Source organism: Diabrotica undecimpunctata, chromosome 8 (genome assembly GCF_040954645.1).
Source record: "Diabrotica undecimpunctata isolate CICGRU chromosome 8, icDiaUnde3, whole genome shotgun sequence".
Lineage (NCBI taxonomy): Eukaryota > Metazoa > Arthropoda > Insecta > Coleoptera > Chrysomelidae > Diabrotica > Diabrotica undecimpunctata.
The window spans coordinates 139754687-139778956 of record NC_092810.1 but is presented as its reverse complement, the minus strand read 5'-3'; the positions used below and the strand labels follow the sequence as shown (position 1 = coordinate 139778956).

Below are 24270 nucleotides of genomic sequence, written 5' to 3'. Positions count from 1 at the left end.
GATGTTCCTACTTTTATAATTTCATCGTTCAGTTGTTCGAAAAATGCATCTTTACTGTTGACTAATGCGTCCTCATTAATTCCATATACACCTGGTATGGATATTCTGCTTCCTTTTATCGTGATGTGTAATATGTCTTCTTAAAGTTTTACGAATAATAATAGCAACACCTTGTTGTGCTCTTTGGTCTTTCGTTACTCCACTATAGAACAGGTCATAGTGACTCCATTTTTCAGAACCCATACCCTTCTTTTTAGTTTCTGTAAGCACCGCGATATCTATCTCTGCATTTTTGAGTTCTGACATGATTTCTGCTGTTTTTCGGGAGATACCTTGCACATTCCATGTACAAAAATTCATTAATCGTTTTCTTTGCTGTTTTCGTCTATTGTGTTTCCAATCTTTTGTTCCGAGGCTTTGGTTAGGCTTCCTAACATTGTACGTGTTTTATGAGTACCGAGGAGTTGGCCCGGTCCTCAACCCTCAACCTGGAGGGTCAGGGATTTTACATCAGAGTATCCTTCTCCAATGCGATTTGCTTCCACTACAGCTAAAGAGCCTCACCTACCCTTCGATTTTAAACAAGCCCTAAAACCAGGGTGCTGCCACTTCCGTCCTTCAGACTGTTGTGAAGTTCTTCTTCTCCACCATGGATGCCGTTGTGGTCTTCATCCGTGACCCTGGACAAGGGACCCTTAGCAGGTACTAGTTTCCCGGGTCAGGAAACACCTGGAATCTGCGGAAGGCAGGTATTGATTCACTTGTCCTGATAGGACTATCCAAAAAGGAGTTCCTACCCGTACCATAATTAACAATAGATCAAATTGTTGAAGATGGGTACAAAATAGACAAATTGTTAAGATTGTAGCATTTTTTTTGTTCTTTTGGAAACATTGGTTTAAGACTGAACTCTTTATGTATCGATGATGTATTGTACGCCATATACCAATTTTTTTCTTCGTTTTCAAGACTGTGTATCAACGTTTTGGATTTATGTTCTTCTTTTGTCATTCTGGGAGTTTCCTGACTTCCCTCAATCTGTGATCAATCCCGAAGGATATTCTTACGAAACTATTCGTCATCCTATTTTTCTTCTTTTTTTAGTTCGATTTCAACCAGTAGTTGAAAGTTCGAAAATTTATTGTTTGGCTGTCATAGTCAACATTAATATTGTTTGATGCTATTTTGGTTATCTACCTAGTGGATAATCATAGCGAAGCTTGCTTAAGCTACTTTTTTTGCCACACGACTTTGTTGAGCTGAAAGAACCCCTCCTTTCGCTTCCAGGAACTTCAACACTGGCCTGTTTCACTATTTTGGTTAGGCTAGAGCATTTTCTTAAAAATCTGCAATCGGTTGTTGTGCTTATGAGCCAACGAACTGTACTTGGTGTCGATTCATCAAGTCGAGCATCCAGTTTAATTTTGTATAAATATATTCCACACTTTAGCGTGTTTGAACTTATAACAGTTAGAACTTCACTGATGGTGATTTACTGGAGTCGGGATATACTTTAACATATTTCATGCTATTCCTTAATACTCACGTTGTGACAATAGCTATAAAATAATAAAATTGTTCCTGGTTGTCCAGTTTTCGCTCTTACGAGAGGGTTGTTTTTCCGTTACACCCCGAATATTATAAACTACCGAAAAATATTCTTAATCTTTCTGCGTCTCTGATATTGATAATCTAAAGATTTTGGAGTTTGTTTATAATAAACCTTTCGTTTGATTTTGGTTCCGTCTAAATATTTACGAAGGAAATAAATAAGATTCTTATGCTTATACTTATGCTTACACCGATATTTAAAAATGAGGTCACTTCTCGGTGGACTGGCCGTGAGAGCGATCGCTTTTATTGGGAGGTCCGAATTTGGTAATCGGGACTTTCATAGTGTAGCAGTAAAAGAAAAGCAATGGGCGACTAAGCGAAGAAGGTTCGTTTTCGTGAAGTTTTGAAAAACCGGCAAAGTTTTCCCTTAATTCCATATGGGTGGTGAGAAAAAGGTGATTTGAGCTCGAAATACCATGTGGCAATCTTTGTAATATTAGTTAATCGTTGTTTGTTGTAAGCTGTATCCTGTGACAAGGGATTTGATAACAGCGTCCTAGGGGACAAGAAAGCCGACATAGTTAGTGGAAAATAAGCAGACAAGTTTGATGGATCACATATTTTGATCTTCCAGGATAACCTGAAGTTCAGTTTTGGTATTTAATTTGATTTCTCCCAGGATTTGTTCAGCCTCCATTTTGTGTCTCTTACAGGTCGGATCTAGATTGTTTGAAGTTTGTGGGACAATGTTTTTTGTTCAAATGTAAGGTAAACATTTGTTTAATAATTTTTAATAAAGAAATAACTAGCCGGTGAAGCAGGTAGTTTTGTTAAATTTTCTTAACCCTAGAAAGGTGGACTATCGTAAATTTGACGACGCTCCTCGGTTTTCGCCGCAGTTCGGGTGCAGTCGCGTAACCTCTGCCCATACACTTCTCAGTAGCTGTTTCTTTAGTCTTGATTTAACAGGCGGTGAGTGCGTTTCTCCACTACTGTATTTATGTATTAGATTTTTTGAGGGCACGTCGTCAATTTTACGAAAGTCCACCTTCTACGTTAGTTTTTTTCTCTCAAGTTTATTTGGACGCCGGTGACGTTTTTGGTAAGTCATTATCTAATTCTTTTTTATATTTGTAGTAAATATTATTTTATTTAATTGTAGCACTATGTCATCACGAAAACCTTTAACGGCAAGTGAAATAAACGATGAAATACAGCGTATAATGAATGGTGAAGATAGTGAGCAGGAACCTTTTGAAGATAGTGGAAGTGACTGGGAGTTAGAAGAAGATGCTTTGGAGTTTGAATCGGACGATTCAGATGAAGAAGATGACTCTAAAAATAGTGATAATTCCAAAATTTTCCAGCCATCCAGTGTATCCAGTTCATCTGTAAATTTAATGGATGCAGATATAAAAGCAATAGTGGTGGAAAGCGAAAAATCTACAGAAGAAGTACCTGGAACATCAGGTGAGAACTCCACTGTTTCTCAGTTTATTGTAAATCCGGGAAAGGCTCTAAAAGGTAAAAACGGGCATAAGTGGTCAAACAAAATACCTTCATTGTCAAAAAGAACGGCAGCTAGAAATATTATTCATTTTATAGCTGGTCCCAAAGGAAATGCCAAAAACTACACAAAAGTTGAAGAATATTTCTTACATTTTTTTTCAGAGGATATATTATGTCGTACTCTGTTACACTCAAATACTGAAATTACAAGACAATCTAAAAAATATGCCAGTCGTCCTAATATTTCTGACATGAGTAAAAATGAGCTACAAGCTTTATTGGCAATTTTGATAATGTCTGCAGCAAATAAAGACAGTCATCTATCTGTGAAATATATGTTTGACAGTAATATATCAGGAAAATTTTATCAGGCTTGCATGAGTGGTCAGCGTTTTAAATATCTCATAAACTGTCTTAGGTTTGATGAAAAAGAAACACGAAAAGAAAGGCAGCAAGATGATCCTTTTGCGCATATACGCGAAATATGGGACATTTTTATTACCACCTGCAGAGAATCATATACACCTTCATCCTATTTGACTATTGATGAACAGTTAGTAGGATTTCGAGGACGTTGCCCTTTTCGAATGTATTTACCTGATAAACCTAATTCGTATGGTCTCAAAATCGTAATGATGTGTGACAGCTCTTCGAAATATATGATCGATGCTATTCCTTATTTAGGCAAGAAAACCAATACAAATGGTTTGCCGTTGGGTACATATTTTGTAAAGGAACTTACAAAATCAGTTCATGGTAGTAACAGAAATATTACCATGGACAACTGGTTCACATCAGTTAGCTTAGCAGAGGAGTTATTAAAAGATCAGTACAAACTGACAATTATCGGAACTCTTCGCAAAAATAAAAGAGAAATTCCACAGGAATTGTTAAATGTAAAGAACAGAGTCCCCAATACATCTATGTTTTGTTTTGATAAAAGAAAGACATTGGTATCATATATGCCAAAGAAAAATAAGGTAGTTTTACTTCTTTCAACACTTCACGAAGGTGCTGATGTTTCCAAAATAAATGGCAAACCCACTATAATAACTGATTATAATGGAACAAAAGGCGGAGTGGATACATTTGATCAAATGTGTTCGAATATGAATGCGGGTCGTAAAACGAGGAGATGGCCTTTGTGTATCTTCTATAATATGATAAATATTGCAAGTATTAACTCGTATGTTATTTACACCACAAACACATTAAAAGCAAACAGAACAGTTTTATCCAGATACGAATATATGGTTGAATTGGCTCGTCATCTCGCCGAACCCTGGCTGAGAGAACGATTGTGTATTCCAACTTTACGTCGAAATCTTAAGCAAAATATTAAAGATGTCCTCAAAATTTCCGAAGAAGTTGAACGTCCGTTACCTGAAAAAAAGAAACGCAAGGCATGTTTCCATTGTCCGAGTAAAAAGAGGCGCATGACTACCACATATTGCAACCAATGCCATCACGCTATATGTGGCGAACACCGAGGTAATATATGTACAATGTGTGCAAACGAGTAGTGTACATCGACTTTATTTATATGTGTACCACTTACTAATACTTACATTTTTTCTAATTTATTGTAATAAAAGTGTTTATAATTATATTTGTATTTTTTTTTCAATTTTTTGTTAGATGTCGTAAAAATTACGATAGTCCACCATAACTGTCAGTAAATAATAGTCCACCTTTCTAGGGTTAAATAAACATTTGTCTGTTCTTCTAATCAGCTAATTGACATATTTTAGTTTGTTTCTAAATAAAATTAACCTTCAATTAATTAATAATTCAGTAAAGAGTGGTAGGTCATTTCGACATATTACAGTTAGTACAATTTTTTTTATTTCTTTCTCGTAGTTAGTTCTTCCGGTCCCCCCCCCCAAAAAAACGAATTCTCATCCATGACCTTAAGTGTTTAGGCTGTATAAGTATTTTTTTAAGTTAATAAAAGCCTTTATTTAATGAATATCTTATAATAAAATACCCCAAAATAGTTAACAGTTATTTTATTATTAAAGTCTAAAATCATGAATTAATTGAATGTATAAAATAAAACAACAATTAAAAAAAATACTCAACTGGTGGCTCAACTGGTGGGCTTTTTTTGTAATCACTGTAGCCAGTAAGGTACACAACACTGATTTTGAAAAAACTGTTAAAACCTTAACAGTGTAAAAATAAAAAAAAAACTTTCCCATAGTAAAATAAAACAGCATAAATACTTCATTCGTTTTCCACGGCTTTGAGTAAGTAAGTATAATATTTAATAATTATTTAAAAATAATTAAATTAGACGTGCTTTATATGGGTCGCGTACTTTATTATAAATTATAAAACTATTAGTTTGTTCAAAATTATTTGTACATATTAATATTTTACGGAAGAAAAATATATTCGATAATTTTAGTATAATATAATCATATTTACCTCTCGAAGTAAGTTCTTTTCTCTCCAAAATATCGGAATCCATGAATGCTGGTGCAATTGCAATATTCTCTAAAGTAATTTCTTACGCTTTTGAAAAACGGCGGTCTCTCTACTTTGACTTCTGCCATTTTGGTGACTCAGGAAAACTGAGCTATTAGAAAATTGAATTCTGGTAAAACACACCAGTTGTTTACCAGTAGATTTCCAGGGTCGAAGGGTGACGTAATTTAATCAACGTTTATCTGATTGAATGATCCCGGGAGACTTCAAAATGTAATGCTTTTTGATCAGGGTGATATAGGGTGACAATGATAACGATAGCTTTACTTTCGAAAAGTCACATTTCTTTTTTTATATAAAGTTTTTCGATGGTTTATTCAAAGTATGTTAACAAAATAAGATTATTTACTTTTGTAGTATTTTGTAGTACTGTAGTACTAAAACTATAAAGATCACAAGTTAAATAAAACTTTGCTCCTAGAAATTAACTCACCATTAATAAGTGTTTTAATTTATTTATAAATAAAGTTTACTAAATAATTCAAATATTATACTTCAGTAAGTGTTATTAAAGTACTTTTAGGTGAATATTTTTTTACAAAATACTTTGCTAAAATTCAGCACTAGTAGGTTCTAAAGCTGTTTCTTGTGGCTAGTCTAACTTAAATATTATATTTAAACTACAATTGATTGTAATTATTGGATAAAAATATATATCAAAAAATATTATGAAAATTGTATTTTAAAGTACTGTTTGGCGTGTTGATTCCCACTCCGGAAATCGTTTTCAGAAAAGATTAGTTTTAAAATTGTGCAAAAAATATGTAACCATTAAGTTGTTAGTGGGTTATGTTTGTTCAAAACTGACGGTTGTTACTAAGCCATAATCTTGTAGGCAATATCTGCTTTAAATTGAAAAAATCTGATGATGGTGGATCCATCCAAGGAAAACTCCGTTGTGGATCTTAGCCTGCTCACAAAGCTTGCTTTTCGTGTATTCGTGATCTGATATCCTAGCAATGTGTCCAGCCCATCTAAGTCTCTGCACTTTAATGTATTTCACAATATCTGGATCGGTGTATAACTGATATAGTTCAAATGGCGCCATAGCCCATTTTCATTTACGGCCCCAAAAATCTTTCTAAGAATTTTTCTCTCACAACTACCAAGAAATCTTTCATCATTTTGAGATAAGATCCAAGTTTCAGCCCCATATATCAAAACCGGTCTTATTAAGGTCTTGTATATATTGAGCTATGAAACTACCAACCAGTGGAACAGGCCGGATTCAGGAAAGGATACAGCACAATCGACCTAATCGAGAAAACCAATGAATACAATCTTCCGCTGTACTTAGCATTCGTACATTATGAAAAGGCTTTCGACAGCATTGAACACTGGGCGGTGGAAGAAGCTCTGGTCAATAGTAGCATATATTCAAGATACCGACAATTGATACATGATATTTACCAAAACGCAACCATGACCGTAATTCTAGACGACAAATTAATAACGGATAATATAAAAGTTAAACGAGGAGTCCGACAAGGCGATATAATTTCACCTAAACTGTTTACCTTGACCCTCGAAGATATAATAAAATCAACAGATTGGGAAAACAGAGGAATATGTATTAAGTACCTAAATCACCTTAGATATGCGGATGATATACTCCTGATCTCCTCGGAACGACAAGAACTAGAATGAATGCTGAATGAACTTCATGAAAAATCACTGCAAAAAGGCCTAAAAATTAACTTCAACAAAAAAAAGTAATGACAAACACGGAAGACCAAGAGGCAATAAAAATACAAACAGAAAAAATAGAACAGGTAAATGAGTATATCTATCTAGGACAAGCAATCAGAGCTAACAGAGAAAATCAAACAGCCGAAATATCGAGACGAGTAAGAATGGGATGGGCAGCGTTCGGCAAACTTTCTTACGTTTTAAAAAATCAAACAATCCCTCTATACTTACGAAGCAAGGTATATAACTCCTGTATAATACCGGTGCTCACCTACGGAGCACAGACATGGACATTTACACAGGCCAATTTGGATAGGATAAGGAAGGCACAAAGAGCGATGGAGAGACAAATGTTGGGTATATCACTTAAAGATAGAAAACGTAACCAGTGGATCAGAACCAGAACAAAGACAGTAGACGCGATAGAACAAGCAGCAAAACTGAAATGGAAATGGGCTGGACACAATGAACGTCTCCAAGACGGGCGATGGAACAATGCCATCGAAAAGTGGCGTCCATACAATGCAAAGAGATCAAGAGGCAGACCACAGATAAGGTGGAAAGATGACATCAGGAAACAAGGAGGTCCAACATGGCAGAGAACAGCTCAAGATAGGGAAAGATGGAAAGAACTGGGGGAGACCTATATCCAATAATGGAAGGATAGAGAATAGGTTCAAAAAAAATATATTGAGCTTTACTGTACGTTTTATATTTTTATGTTTTAAATGTTTCTGGAGACCGTGAACAGTTCTGTTTGTTATTGTTATGCGTCTTTTTATTTCATCGGTTGTCGTGTTTGTTGCGTTTACTAGCGATCCAAGATATGTGAATTCTTTGACATTTTCAAAGGTATGGTTGTTAATTTGAATTCTCTGTTCGATATTTCGGAGGTTTTTAGAAACCAACATATATTTGGGTTTTTCCTCGTTTACCACAAGTCCTAATTCACTTGCCGCGTCCGCAAGCATTGTAAAACACTGCACCATGTCTCTCATACTTCTGCCCACTATAACTATGTCGTCAGCGAATGCGCGAATTTGCATCGATCTATTAAAAATAGTTCCATTCATTCTAATGTTTAATTGTTTGGTTATCTTTTCCAAGCCAATATTAAAGAGAAGACTCGCCAGCCGGTCTTAGACCGTTATTAATGTTAAAGAACGTAGAGTTTTCTCCTTCAATTCTTATGCATGTGCTTAGGTTTTGCATTGTTAGTTGGTCAACTTAACTAACTTATTTAATGCACTTCTTTTCACACTGTCATAGGCTGCTTTGAAGTCAACGAATAGATGGTCTTTATCTATGTTATATTCTAGTGACTTTTCTATAATCTGCCTATGTGCTTGAATTTGATGTGTAGTTGACTTTCCAGCAGTAAATCCGCATTAATATTGACCAACAATATCCTTTGTAAAATATTTAAGTCTTTCAAACAATACATTGCCGAAGATTTTATACGCAGATGCTAACAGAGTAATGCCTCTATAGTTCTTACACTCCAGTTGATCACCGAAAATATTATTCCCTTTAGCCACTTCTGGTACCAATGCATTTTGCCATATAAATACTACTAGTTTATGGATTGCTGCAAAAAGTAGATAACCACCTTTTCATACATTACCGAACATTCATTGTTTCCTGGGGCTTTATTGTCTTTGAGTTTTAGGATGGCATTTAACACTTGTTCTCATGTTGGGTCTTTACTGTGTAGCTGACGTTGTAGATTTTGTTGATTGTCTATGTTGTAACCTCCTTCAATATCATTTATATTTAGATGTTCGCTGAAATGATTGTGCCCATCTGTTAAAAACTGAGTTTTTATCATGTAGAATTTCACCGTTAGTGTTTTAACAAATTTTAAATCGTGGTTTAAATTCTCGACGGCTATTATTTAAGGATTTGTAGTATTTCCTCGTTTCATTTTTATCGAATAAACTTTGTATCTCATTGAGAGTATTCTGTTCGTATTCCGTCTTCTTACGTCAATGGATACGTTATTCCTCTCTTCTAAGACGTCTATGCCCTTCTTTTTTTCTCCGTGTACAACCTGCGTCGATGGTTTTTTGAGATGCTGCGTTCTTTCTATATATGGCAATTTCGCACTCATAATCAAACCAATGATTTCTTTTTTCTGACTTGGTTTTGCCCAATATTTCAACCGATTTCTGTAACACAATATCTCTTATATTTGCCAATAGTTGGTTAATGTCTTCTTCATCTAAGTTTTCTGTCCTTATTTGATCTTCTATTTGCTATCTGTATACATTTGTAATGTCGGGATCTTTCAGTTTATTAATGTCGATTTTTACTCTCCTTTTCCCGATCTCCTTTTTTACATTGGATATTCTCTCTTTACATCGTGCTTTAACTAAATAGTGATCACTATCTATGTTTGCTCTTCTAAAAGATCTAACATCTAATAAGTTAGAGCAGTGTCTTGCATCGATGATTAGATGATCTATTTGATTAATCGTTTTATTTTCAGATTTCCAAGTTCCCGTATGTATATCGTTATGGAGAAATCATGTCCCAGCTATTACCATGTTCTTAGACATCGCAGAGTTTATGATTCTGAGACGGTTATTATTAGAGTCTACGTGTAGGCTCTCTTTTCCGATTTGTACCCTCGGGATATCAAATTTTGACTATTTTGCGTATTCTTTGAATTATCTGTTTGTGTATTATGCATTTGTCTAATATATGTTTATGTATAATATGTTTGTATAATGTGTGTTGCATATATATTATGTATAATAAAAGAGTGGAAACTAAAAATGGTCAAAGTGCCATTTTTTCAAAATTGAGATCTTGTCGACCTAAGAAAGGTTGGAGCATTAAAATTAGAGGGAGTTTCTCATAAATTACTGTGGCTTTATGTACGGCACAATTTTCTGTAGACAGGTCGTAAGTTTAACGGTTCAGACATCACTAGTTCCAGACATTTGCATGTGTCAGTTGTGTGCTTTTATTGGGAGTGGTAAAAGTTGACTGTAGTGCGTTAAAATAGAATAAAATCAGAAAAAAGACCTTAAGGCAGTTATTAATTTAATTATTATGCAGGAACGCTTAAAATCAGTTGGACCATCTTACAAAACATACAAACTTACTAAAGTAGCTGCAAACAAAAATTTCCCAACCAACAGATTTGAAATACAAACTTAATGATTTTCCATTATAACCTTGTATATTTTTGTAGATGCAAGTTAAATTGTAAATATGTGAAAAATTCTACCAAGGAGAGGCTAAGAAATGCCAAGGTACTTTTCTACTGGTTCATATAAGTATTTGTGGTGTACAAAATAGATGACATGACTTGTATGAGATGTGAAATATAACTAACGTCAAGTAACAATATGCTGTTTACTTTCCAATGGTCATGGAAAATTTCTAGGGCGATGTAAAAAAATCATTCAAGATACTTTTTCTGTTAATGATAAAAGATAATGCGTGATTTTTGAGAAGAAAACGTAGTGTGAAACATGTCATACTGATAAACCAACCAGACATGCTGCTCCAAACTTTTATGAATCTGATTATTTGATGGCAAACAATTCCACAAACATGATTTTAAGGGATGTTCGTTATTATTTAAGGGGTAAATTTGCAAAGGCGCACATAAGCCCTGATTTGAACATTTACATATTAAAAAAAGAGGTTAGTCTTTGTATGTGGGTATATTTTATTTTATAAAAACCCTTAAAAGGGCAACATTACAAGCACGAACGTTTTCGGAACAACTGTTCCATCATCAGGTTAAAATGCAGGTTAACATGCCTGAGCCACCAAAATATTTGGGTAAAAACCCTTTAAAATGAAAAATGTTACCAAATGTTTAAAGGGTTTTTTACCCAAATATTTTGGTGGCTCAGGCATGTTAACCTGCATTTTAACCTGATGATGGAACAGTTGTTCCGAAAACGTTCGTGCTTGTAATGTTGCCCTTTTAAGGGTTTTTATAAAATAAAATATACCCACATACAAAGACTAACCTCTTTTGTTATACGTGGTATACAGCCAGCTACAGGAATTATTTTCCTTGTGGATTTACATATTGTTCAAAGCCTTTTTGCAACCAGATTCCACAGTCATGTATAAGTTTTATAGGTCTATGCTTCTCAAGGATTTTTTAAACCTTTCTTTTCATAGACCACGAGATGATACGTGTAGTACATGTGAAATACTTCACTGTCAAATTAAAGCCAAGCATGGGTCAAGAACATCTGCCACAACTAAACTAGAGCTTTACCACCATAACGCTAGAGCATTGTTAAAGCAAGATACTATTGACTTTCCTAATCCCGAAAGCACAAAGTGTTATTTATCTAAGAATCTTTAGTAGGTCATGTTTGTTCCATCATTGACTCATAGCGATATGTTCTATATCTTACATATGTTTTCTCGCTATAACTTTGAGTTCATGTCATTAATACGAATGAGGCGTATATGTGTATGTGAGATAAGGGGGTAGCTTCTCTTGGAGCCAACGAAATTGCCTCATGTGTTTTTTAGCTTGTTGTTAATCGCAGTCTATATCTTAAGAAGGACTTGATAATATAATGTTATAACTGCGGGGGGCAAAATACAAATAGGATTTTACTATTACTTTCATGTTTTTGACAGCTAACGGCGTTTTTCACATTATTCAGCAAAAGCTTCTTGTAAGCGGTCTAAGCTTTGTGTCATGTGACCAAGACTTTTTATTAATCTTAAAACGCAATGTGGAAACTAAAGCTTATGTGCCTTTAGATCTTCATGCAGTAGTTAAATCCGCAAGATATTCTTCACCTTTTAATATTGTTGACATGACACGATATAGATTATGGGTCCTAAAATAAGTAGCAGATGAGCAAACAAACCTAAATATTAGTATATATAATGATTGAAGCAAAGAAACTGAGAATCCTGCACTTGTTAATACAAACACTTTGTTTTCTGGTCTTCAAGAAACAGTACAAATCAATCTCTTAACTAAAGGGATAGCCTGTTACATTCCGCTCATGGGTTTGCTACAAATTTTTCCTAATTAAGTATAATGTGAGCTTCTTCCTTAATTTTTCTCTTTTTGATGTCTGTGCTCATTATCTCAGGCATGCTTGCATATCTGTGATTTGTCGATTTCTCTGTTTCTGACCTATGTTTCATGCTTTTTTATCCTGACACTTCTTGATGTTGAGGTTTCTCCCATACAGAAATTGTTGCATTCGTAGGATAATAACTCGAATATTGGTTATTTTCATCTCTGCTTATAATCACGTCCCTGACATTTGCGATTTTTGCCTAAAAAAATATTTTAAACGTTTTTGGTACTAGGTTATTACAAAGTTCAAATTCCAGCTTCCAAGGGTAACTTCGAACTAAATATAAGAACGAATATAAAACATAAAAATTGCAATATGAGATTGAAACGTTATGATAATGTAGGGTCGCCTAGACGGTAGAGTATGATCAACTGTTCGTAAAATGCCATAATATAGGGTATGAATCAGTTCTTACATCTTTATTCTTCCATCTCACTATTTACAGCTTCACAGTTTATTAATTAACTACACACTTAGTTGGCGATGATACACGGTTGACTTGTATTCGTCTAGTGTGACTTTTTTCAAGTTACTAGGATTATATCTATTTAATTACAGTTAACGATTGACTAATGAACTAATAATTTGTCTAATAGTCTAATCAAATTGACCTCCATTTCTACTTTTATATCATATCAATATGTGACGAATCCAGTCGTTACTAAGGAGACTATTGTTGACATTAAAATGCTGAGCTTCCAAGGTTGTGCTTCGATGCAACTAATGTATTTTTTATAACCGATACACATGTAAAATAAAATTTGTGCTCTAATTTCTAAGAGTTTTAAAAGTATTTTTTACCCGTTTTATTAATCTAGCATATATATTTTATATTAGAACGTGGTGGTTACGATAAAAATTAAATACAATTGTTTTATCAAAAACATCGTAATCATATAATGCTCGTAATGAATCCTTTGAAAATTTGTTACCAACTTTCAATCTCAATTTCAAGGTAAAGTTATTCAAAAACTATAATAAATATATTATTTTCTTATTTTCACAACTTTGTTAAATCGTTCTTATTATTAAGAATATATTTAGTTTGGCAATTTTTTTCGAATAGTTAATTTAAAATAATATTAAAATTTTTTATCTTTAGGTATTATAATAATTATTATTGTAAAATATGTTTAATTAAATACATTTTAAAATAATAATATAATCGAATTCAAGTTTTATTCAAACAATATTAAATTGAAGATATGTTTTAATCAATTTGCATATATGGTGGTGTGTTATATGAAAACAGGAGTCCAGTATTTAGAATCACGAATCCAAAATTATATTAAATTTAAGCTAATAAACGATAATTTAAACGCTAATTAACAAATTATATTATTTATAATTATTAAAATATAAATTAAAATCAAAGTTATTAAAATACATTTCGAATACATCAGTTAATTGTACAAAAGATATGGTTAATGTTCTAATCAAATAATTTAATAATATAGGGTGATTCATTTAGAGGTACTTTTTTCAACAAGAAAAAACGATGAAAAAAATAAATTTTAATTAAAAATATTTATTATCATACAAAAGAACCATTCTTTACAATTACTTCTTAAAGATAATTTTTTTAAATGTTGGCCATGACTACAACTAAGTTGGTTCATTCTGAAGTTCCAATTCTCGATGACTCGTTGAAGCATTTCGATTGGTATTTCACTAATGACTCGAGTAATATTGGCGTCCAATGCCTCAATCGTATCTGGTTTGTTCATGTAGATTTTGGACTTAGGGTAGCCCCAAAAGAAAGAGTCTAGAGGTGAGATGTCAAAGGATCTAGGCGGCCAATTCACTGGTCCAAAGCGTGAAATAATTTGTTCACCGAATCGTTCTCGCAGTAAAGCCATGCTTTCACGAACTGTATGGCAAGTGGCGCCAACTTGTTGGAACCAAATGTCGCCGAGACCACGAGCTTCAATTTCAGGTACAAAATAGTCCATTATCATGGCACGATAACGGTCTCCATTCACAGTAACATTCTGGCCGGCCTCTGTTTTAAAGAAATATGGACCAACGATTCCACCAGCCCATAAACCAAACCAAACAGTTGTTTTTTCAGCGTGTAATGGCAACTCTTGAACCTCTTTGGGTTGTTCATCACCCCAAATACGGGCATTTTATTTATTAACGTACCTATTAAGCCAAAAATGAGCCTCACCTGAAAACAAAATTTTTCTCGAAAACAGTGGATCTTCTGAAAGCTTATCAAGAGCCCATCGACTGAAACGTTGACGACTCGGAAGGTCGCTCGGCTTCAGCTCTTGCACTAATTGAATTTTGTATGCTTTTAAACCAAGATTCTTACGTAAAATATGCCAAGTTCTTGCATATGACAAGCCAAGCTGTTGAGAACGGCGACGAATCGATTCTTCATTATTATCGAGTACACTATTCGTTACCTCCTCTATATTTTCTTCAGTACGTGCTAAATGTGGTTTATTTGGTCGCGTGTTATCCAATAATGAAAACTTTGTTTCAAACTTACTAATCGTATAGCGAATTGTACGTTCGGTAGGCCGATTATGTGGACCATAGATTGCTCTATGTGCACACGAAACACATTCCTCACAGAACTCCCATTTTCAAAATACAACTTAATAATTTCTAGACGCTGTGTCGGGCTAAGTCTTTCCATCATGAAATGTCAAACAATACTGAACAAAAGCGAAATATTAGTTTGACAGTATTCATGCACGATCTCCAATCAAATCCCAACAAAAAAAGTACCTCTAAATGAATCACCCTTTATATTACAATTTTTTTATAAATTATTGTGTTGGATTTTAAGTAAAATTTATATGCACAGTGACCACATTGATAATCTTAATTGTTCATTGAGAATTCTATCTGTCTTATAACCAAGACCAAGGAATGATATTTAATGGCGTCGGAAGTCGAATAACTGAACATACCTATACTATGGTCCATGCTGAAGTTTTTGCATTGGTGGCATGTATTGATGAAATTATGGATGGACAAAGCAGAAGCAAAGATAATCAATATTTATACAAATTGACAAGTTGGAAGCCTTCGAAATGTGGACCTTGCGAATAATGTTCCGCATACCATGGACAGATAGGGTGAGAAACGAGGAAGTGTTAAGAAGAGCAAATACTGAGAGAGAATTGCTCAGCTTGATCAAGGCACGAAAGATTGGATACCTGGGCCACATCCTGAGAGGGGAAAAATACGCAATCCCTCAACTAATTATCCAAGAAAAGATTGAGGGCAAGAGAGGAGTAGGTCGCAAACAAATGTCGTGGCTGCGAAATATAAAGAACTGGACAGGCGTAACTAACACTGGCGAACTTTTGCATGCCGCAAAAGACAGACGTCTGACCTTAAGATAATTCGCCAACGCACTATAGGTGCACGGCACCATAAGAAGAAGAAGACAAGCAGCTGTTTTAGACTTAAAGGCCCCACTCACCAAATCAAAACTGACGAGGAACTGCAAATATCTCCTTAACAACCTAGCAAAAGACAAGTCTTTAATAGTAGTGCCGGGTAATAAAAAGTGCATTGGGATGAACACGTAGATTTTTTGGTAAAACAAGACTCGAGAGAAATCTTTGTTAGCCTAGAAGCTTTATGTGGCATTACCAAAGAGGATTTAAGAAACGATGTTCAGAAGTGGTTGATAAGGAGTCATCAAGAAAAATGGAGAGCCACTCTAGGACAAATCCGGACTAACAAAATAATCAAGAATAGTAATAAAAAGCTCTGTTCGTTTAAGTAAAAACCCATACAAAATAGGTAAAGTGAATGAACCATGGTGCAAAAAATGTGAAATAAAAGAAAAGATTGGGATTAACATCTTACGACCTTACAATGTGCTAAGAGATATGAGCAGGAACTCATTGGCCAATTGATAATTGAAGAAGAAGAGATCCTAAAACTACCAATAAAAAAACTGTTGGCCTTTGTTGAAGCTCTGGAACTTATTAGAGTTTAATTGAAAACACAGGTTATGCTGCAAATGTTTTATGACCAAGTATGACACGTTAATCTTTGTCGTCAGGACTAAGAAGAAAAGCTCTTTTTTATCCCACCTGTAAAATAACGTATGAGTTTTAGTTTTATATGTACAAGTAATTATTATATAGAAAAGTTATCAATCCGACAATAGATAAATCCTTATTTTCTAAATAGGAATTATAAAATTGCGGTATCCGTTTGTAACAAACTTTAGACTGGCATTTAACTCCCTTAGCAATACTAATATTGACAATATGCAAGTTGCACATGCATTTTTTATTTACAAAACACAAATTCATATTTCCCTTGGTGTTTATTCAATACCATTCGCTTTTTCAAGTATAGCAGTATGCAACATTATACAAATCGCCCTATCGAGATGGAAAATGTATAATTAATTACAGAGATGTTATCTTTAAACACATTAGACCCAACCTATACAACAAATTAATATGATTTTCATGCGTTTGATAGAGACGGTTTCTTGGGGATTAAAAATTTAGGTACGGTTTAATTAATAGAATAACCACAATAAAGTACAGATTTTAACACAACTTTTTTATTCTTTCTCTATTTAAATGTGTTTTAAACTCGAAACACGTGTAGAGCAATGGTGGAGTTCCAATTGAAATGAAATGCAATCTTTTACTTTCATATATATATATATATATATATATATATATATATATATATATATATATATATATATATATATATATATATATATATATATATATTCTCTTACTCGTGACGTACCAGTATCTTGTTCTCTAGAAATACGAGAACCGTTAATCGGCACTGAGGTCTCAATCTGTCTACTCCTCAGTGCCGAGTGACGACCGATCTCTTCTAGTCTGAGCAGGATCGGTTGGCGCGGGGGTCGCTGAAGCAGCGGTCGACATATTGCCGGCAGTCTTTTAGCATCACCGTGCGTGTTTAAGCTGTTTGGGTGTTTCTCAATTTCGATAGTTTCACGAATAATTCTCAATTTTAAGAAGCCGATAGGAGCGATGGTTTTTGCTTTTTCTATTTTGTGATCTATCTGAATATAATGTTGTCTAGGGCTGAAGTAGTATCGGAATGTTTTACAGATATAGAATGTTCGTAAATACGGTTGTAAATTCGTCGGTTTGTAGGGGAATACGCGGATTATGTCTTCGTGAATGTAGGAGGTAGGATTAGTTATCAGAGCTGGCTGACTTTTTAGACCAGCTGTAACGCACTCGTTATTATCAGTTAGGCATTTACTGGCGATATAATATAATGCGAAAAAACACTTCGAAGTGTTATTGAACGGTAAAGTGGAGCACGAGGCAGTAGTCATTTGTGCAGTTGGAGAAGATGAGATAAGTGGAAAGGCAATACAAGAAATAAAGAATAACGAAATCCTTCTGGAGGATATATCAACTAATAGTGCAAATATGGGAAAATGAAATAATGCCAACTGATTGGCATGAGTCCCACATATGCCCGCTGGATAAAAAAGAGACAAACTGACACTATCTTACATATTCTAGACTTTGTATATATATATACATATATATGTATATATATATATATATGTATATATATATATATATATATATATATATATATATATATATATATATATATATTTGACAGAGAAGTGGTACACGAATGACAATATTATTTATAATTATTATTTCCTGGCAAACGCATACAGAGAAACTTTTTGTTTTATATATTTCGTATATTGCTATGTTTGGTCGATATTCACTTAATATAGACCATCATCCGTATTTCTATTTAATGGATTTACCAGATATGTGATATGATAAAAGCTGTTACCAAAATGTATTTTATACAACTAGTTTTTTAATGATTAAATTTTAGTTAACCAATTCTGTCGGCTCCATTTTTATATCTACATTTTGTAAATATTTAAATTTCAAAAATCAGTTTAAATACCATCGGATTTAAAATTCACAAAATACCGCGTGAAAATGTTATAGTGTTCCGATAGAATGACGAGAATGTCAGTTACAGTACTGGACAGTTATTTTACACAGATATGTAATTTTGGTTTATTTGATATTTTGCACATTTTACCGTAAGCGTATTATTAAGGGACCATGTCTTTAAAGACAAAGTATTATGGTTAAGTGTCCCAATAATAAATAAATAATTACGTCCGGACCCTCCACGTCCACAAAATGGACGAGAAAAAATAGAAGCGTAGAGAAGACAAAAACCTAGGTAAGTAGAGAAAGTTGAAGGAGAAGCATATACAAGAAGAGGAAGAGAAAGAGAAGAGGTGTAGACAAGAAGAGAATGAAAAGAAGGAGGTTGTAGACAAGAAGAAAATAAAAAAGAGGAGGGGCGTAGACTAGAAGAGGTAGAAACCATAAATATTTATCACAAATTCACAAAGATTTTAAGTTATAGGTCACGAAAATTACTAATAGAATAGATAAATTTAAAGAACAACAGAACAATATAAAAAACGATTTAATTCCACCAAATAACAACAAAACGTTTTAAAATTTAATATAGAAAGACAAAAGGCTAAATTATAAGAAATGTACACTGTTTCAAAGAGAGGCGTATTCTACAGGACAAATCGTTTTAGTAGAACTAATAAAGACTGATCCAAAAAAGATTTTAGTTATTAGAGATTGGCCTAAGCCAGGAAATAAAAAGAAATTACAAGTTTTGTTGTACTTTGTTTATGTTACCGAAAATGTATTAAATATATTGGGCCATACTGCTAAGCCCCTTTATAGAGTAACCGAAAACAACATTGAATTTGACTAAACACCGGATTGTCAAAATTCCTACATATATTCAGGGATTCTACAGTATTCACTGCCTTCCCTCGGCCAACCGTTTCCATCTCTCTCTGTTGTTCCATTCTCCATCGTTTAGGCCTATCTTACTCATGGCGATGTCTACTTCGTTCCTCCAGGATTTTCGGGGTCGTCGTCTTTTCCTCCTTCCTATGGGGCTCCTTCCTTGGTTATTCTCTTTATCCATCTGCTATCGCTAGTTCTTCTTACATGTCCATACCACTTTAGTCTTTTTTGTTCTATGTATGTTAGTATGTCTGTTTCTATTGATGTTCTTTGCTTTATTTCGTCATTACTTCTCCTATCCTTTCTTGTTACTTTGCAGCATCTTCGCAGGCATTCCATCTCTGTTGCTAATATCTTACTGCTGTTTTTCTTGTTTATGATCCAATTTTCAGCCCCATATGTCATAATACTCCGCACTAATGTTTTATAAATCTGTGTTTTTGTCTTCATATTTAGATGTCTATCCCACCATACTAAGTTAAGTTGTCGGATTGCTGTTTTTGTTTGTCCTAATCTTTGTGTAATTTCTTTCTCTGTTGTTGCCCTTTTCGTGATTATAAACCCCAAGTATTTGAATTTATCCTTTTCTTTGATTGTTATGTTGTCATCAATCTGTAGATCTTCTAGGTCTTCTTCACTTGTAGATAGGTACTCTGTTTTCGCGAGGTTAATATCTAGGCCAGCCTTGGTATATTCTTCTTGTAGTTTCTTCATCATGTAGCTGAGGTCGTCTTGGTCTCGTGCAATGACTACTTGATCGTCTGCAAAGCTTAACGTATATAGGTATTCGTTCCGTACCGGTACTCCCATGCCTTCGCATTTTCTTTTCCATGTAGTCAAGGCTTTCTCTAAGTATATTTTGAATAGGGTTGGAGATGTGGAACAACCCTGCAGGAGTCCTTTTGTTGTGGTAAAGTCTCCTATGATTCTTGTTCCCATTTTAATGGACACTTTATTTTCTTTATACAGAGCTTTTGTAGCTTCTATGAGTTCCGTCTGTATTTCTAATTTGTACATTGCCTCCCATAGTTCTGACCTTGAAGCTAAACTGACTATGAAGCTAAAAGCTTATGACTCTATACTAAAGGTCAAAATTCCTTCGTAGATTAAAAAAAGGGTTCAGTCGGCCGTACTGCAGACTAGCGCGAAGCTTCATATTGTTTTCTGTATTTTTAAATTTTTAATATTTTTAAAATTAAAAAAATTAATTGTATTATCGCACGTGCAGACCCTAAATAATATTTAGTTGTCGTGAAATATCGAGACGCATGCAGTAGTGACCTTGCGGTATACAGCAAAATCTTCTTTTACACGGTAGGTGTAAGACGTCTTCGATTTGGATGCGATCGAAAGCCTCTGTCAGGTCTATAAAACATATATATGCTAATATATTTTACTTGATGGCCTTTTCTGTGAATTGTCTTAGTACAAATACGGATCTAAATCCGGATCTAAATCCTTGTTTTTCATCTGATAAAGTTGTTATTTTATTGATTTTGTTGCTTAGGACTTTTGTAATAAGCCTACGTGTAGTGTTTAGTAGATTTATACCTCTATAATTGTTAGGGTCTTCTTTATCTCGTTTCTTGAACATTGGTATCATTATGCTGTTTCTCCATGCGTCTGGTATCTTGCAGTGCAAGATTAGTTTTTGTATAAGTTTTGTCACCTCTAGGGTTATACTTTCTCCTCCGTGTTTTAGAAGCTTGTTGGTTATTTCGTCTGGTCCTGATGACCTTCTATTTCTAAGTGACTTTATGGCTATCTCTACTTTCTGAAAACTGATTTCTATTTCGTGTCTTAATTCAGGTATGTTATTGTGTTGATTATTATTTTCCTTTTCTCTAAACAGTTCCGTCAGGTTCCCATTCGTTTGCTGGTATGTTACTGTATTCTTTCAATTCTGCCATTATTTTTTGTTGGTTTCTTATGAATCTCAATATTTGTTTTTGTGTACAGTAGAAGTCGCTTTTCGTCCTTTTTGTAAATTGTTCCAGTGTTAATTTTTTGTTCTTCTTACCAACTGCTTTGTTTCACTTCGTACTCTTCTATAGGTGTCTCGGGATTCTGAAGTATTTGATGTTTTATACTTCGTGTAGGTATCTCGTTTCTTTTTACGTTTCTATTTTATTTCTTTTCTAAACCTGGTGTATTGTTGTTGTTTCTTTTGTTCAGTATGAATTTGAGTTTTTCTAGAGCTTCTGTTGCTGCTTCTTCAATGTTGTTTTTAATTTTCTCACAGGTCGCGTTAATATTTTCGATGTCGTCTATTTGTTTCAGCTGTATCTTCTGTGCTAGCCTCCTTTGGTAAATTTCTCTTTCTGTAAAATGTTTTGGTTTTATCTTCATTCTTATTTTTGCTAGTACTAGTTTGTGTTCACTCCCTGCGTCTGCTGAGTTTAAAGTTCGGATATTTAGAATCTGATTTGGGCGGATTTTTCTATAGCTGACTATAAAATCAATCATAGATTTGTGCCCCCTGGAGTTTTCAAATGTATATTAATACTGGAGCTCATGGTCGAAAAATGTATTATTTATTCTCAGTTCGTTAAAAGCACAGAGATTAGCCATGAGTTCTCCATTTGCGTTGACATGGTTGTTTAGGAATTGACGACGGCAATTAGAAATAGATAACAATAAATAACTTAATGTTTATTAAATAATATCTGCTTCTTGTATTTCTTAATAAAAAATAAAAATGGAGTAAAATTAGTCTATTAAATTAAAAAATGGTTTGCGGTAACAACAAAGTGCCTCAACTTTTGAATACAGAATATAATTTGGTTGTAGTTAACTCCAAAAAAGATAGAAAGTCAAACAAAAACATGGATTTCCTGATAAATGATGAAAAATTATATTTATTTAATACTTATTTCGTTCCAAATTTGCTTTAAAATCAAAAACTAACATAAAATATTTTTAACTATATAAACGTACTGTAGATATCCCGTTTTCTGTCGAGGAACTTTAATCCGCTTGTCCCATTCTTTGTTTCGAACTTCGGTCGTTCTTCAGTTTCTAATCCCCACAAGTAAAAATATAAAACTCGAATGAAACTTCTGTAGTTCTATTATGTTTCCAAATTGGCTGTACGTTTTCTCATTGTCGTTGTATGGATCTCCTATACTCACGTTTTCAGTATTCTTTTAAAATCACTGGTGTATCAAGTTATATTCCCCTAGGGAATGTAACAATAATCTAATACTGATCTGTTTTTTTAAATTGTTGTGTAGGCATCAAACTGATCTTTGTCCAGTCATCATTTTCATGGAAATTAAAAGTTGATTTATGTGAAATGTAGTTCCGTTTATCCAAAAATGGTATATTGTTCAGATGAAACAATGGAGGTAACGTATCGTATAACTATTTAAAAAATACCAATAAATATCCATCTACCATATATTCATCTAAATATGGAATTAAATAGTTTCATTGCTCAGAGCACTGAAAGAGTGTACTAAATCGATTAAATTTACCATAAAAATTAATGCGAATGTACTTTTATATCGAGGTGTAGCAAAAAATTTTTTTAACTACCTTCAGTCAGAAATCTGCCCAATAGGGCAATAGTCCAATAATGTGGTAAATGACTCATGTAGAGAGTGAATCCAATAAACTACCTAAATTTTGAAAAATAGTCTTGTACCTTCCTCACGGTCTCTACCCGGACTTGAATTTTATACTCCCAGCAGGACGGTGCTGCATGTCATACAGCTAAAACAACTAAAAACTGGTTTGAAGACAATAACATTAAAGTGCTATTATGTGCACTTTAATGTTATTGTCTTCATTATATGACCTTCGAACAGTCCAAAATTTAATTCTATTGAGACATTGTGGCATAACATGAAATAGAAATTGCCTATTGATCCCCCGAGCACCGTCGACGATTTTAAGAGCAAATTAGGTGAATTATGGGATAGTTTCGACCCTGACTTGTCCATTCATTATCATCTATCCATCAATGTATACTTGATGAAATGGGGACCAAACAACAGAGCAGTATTCAAGACCTGAGCGTAACTGAGAGCAATACAATAATTTGAATACAATTGGTGAGAAATCATGACTGTTACGATAAATAAAACCAAGATTACGAAATCCTGTTTCCTTAATTTTACGAAAATGGCTTCTAAATGTCAATGCACAATCCAATAATAAACCCAAATCTCTTATCTCAGTAACTAAATCTAAGAATACATCATTATGAATATATCGATTAGCTATTAAACAATTTACACGACCAAATGAAATACAAGAACATTTAGTTGGATTTAAGCTTAAACCACTTTGTTTTGACCATACACATATATTATTTACATCATCTTGAAGGAGATTTCTATCCGATTTATTATGTATACAACGAAATAACTTAAGATTATCAGCAAATAGCAGGAAATGTGAGTTTTGATAATCTTACCAATATCGTTAATGAACAAGTTAAAAAACAAGGGACCACAATGAGACCCTTGTGGTACACCAGAATAACAAAGGAATTCTTTTGAAATATAATTGTTAATACGAACTTGCTGTGTACGTCCCATCAGAAAACTTTTAATCCAATTAACAATGTGATCGCCAAAGCCAGATGCATGAAAATTGTGGACCAAAAGATTATGATTAACCTGGTCAAAGGCCTTTGAGAAATCAGTGTAAACGCTGTCGATCTGAATTTTATTCTCAAATGCACCCAACAAGTATTGTTGGTAATTGACAAGGTTTGTTACTGTTGACTTCCCGTTAGAAAATCCGTGTTGTTCATCAATAATTATGTTTCTGCAAGCCCAGATGAGATTTATCGATACCAATTTATCAAGAAGTTTCGGAATTGCTGATTGAATAGTTATACCTCTATAATTGTTAACACAGATGATGACAATGATAAATTGAAAATTTGTTGTAAAGATTTACAAAGGGAAAAATACAGTTCTTATTAATTCCGCAGGTATACCATCAGGCCCTGAAGAATATGTAGTTTTTAAACTCATAATCCCCTCGAAAACATCAGTCAGGGCACTAGACCCACGTGTAGTACTAACATACTTCCAAAAAGAGTGGGGATTACTTGAAAGATTTGCTTGAATATTCTCTAAATAGTTCTTATAACATACTGCTTGTAATGATTTACCTTCTTGATCTTTCCC

The 24270-nt window shown here is 33.9% G+C and overlaps 1 protein-coding gene across 1 annotated transcript in view; it reads right to left on the bottom strand.

Moving 5' to 3' along the window:
- LOC140448106 (pickpocket protein 28-like) overlaps positions 1 to 5661 on the bottom strand; it is a 41556-nt gene extending 35895 nt beyond the window's left edge. Inside the window, exon 1 of the mRNA XM_072541174.1 lies at positions 5494 to 5661. Within this exon, the coding sequence (XP_072397275.1) occupies positions 5494 to 5621 (128 nt within the window). The 5' untranslated portion in view covers positions 5622 to 5661. The remainder of the gene's footprint in view (positions 1 to 5493) is intronic.
- Between the last annotated feature and the right edge of the window lie 18609 nt (positions 5662 to 24270).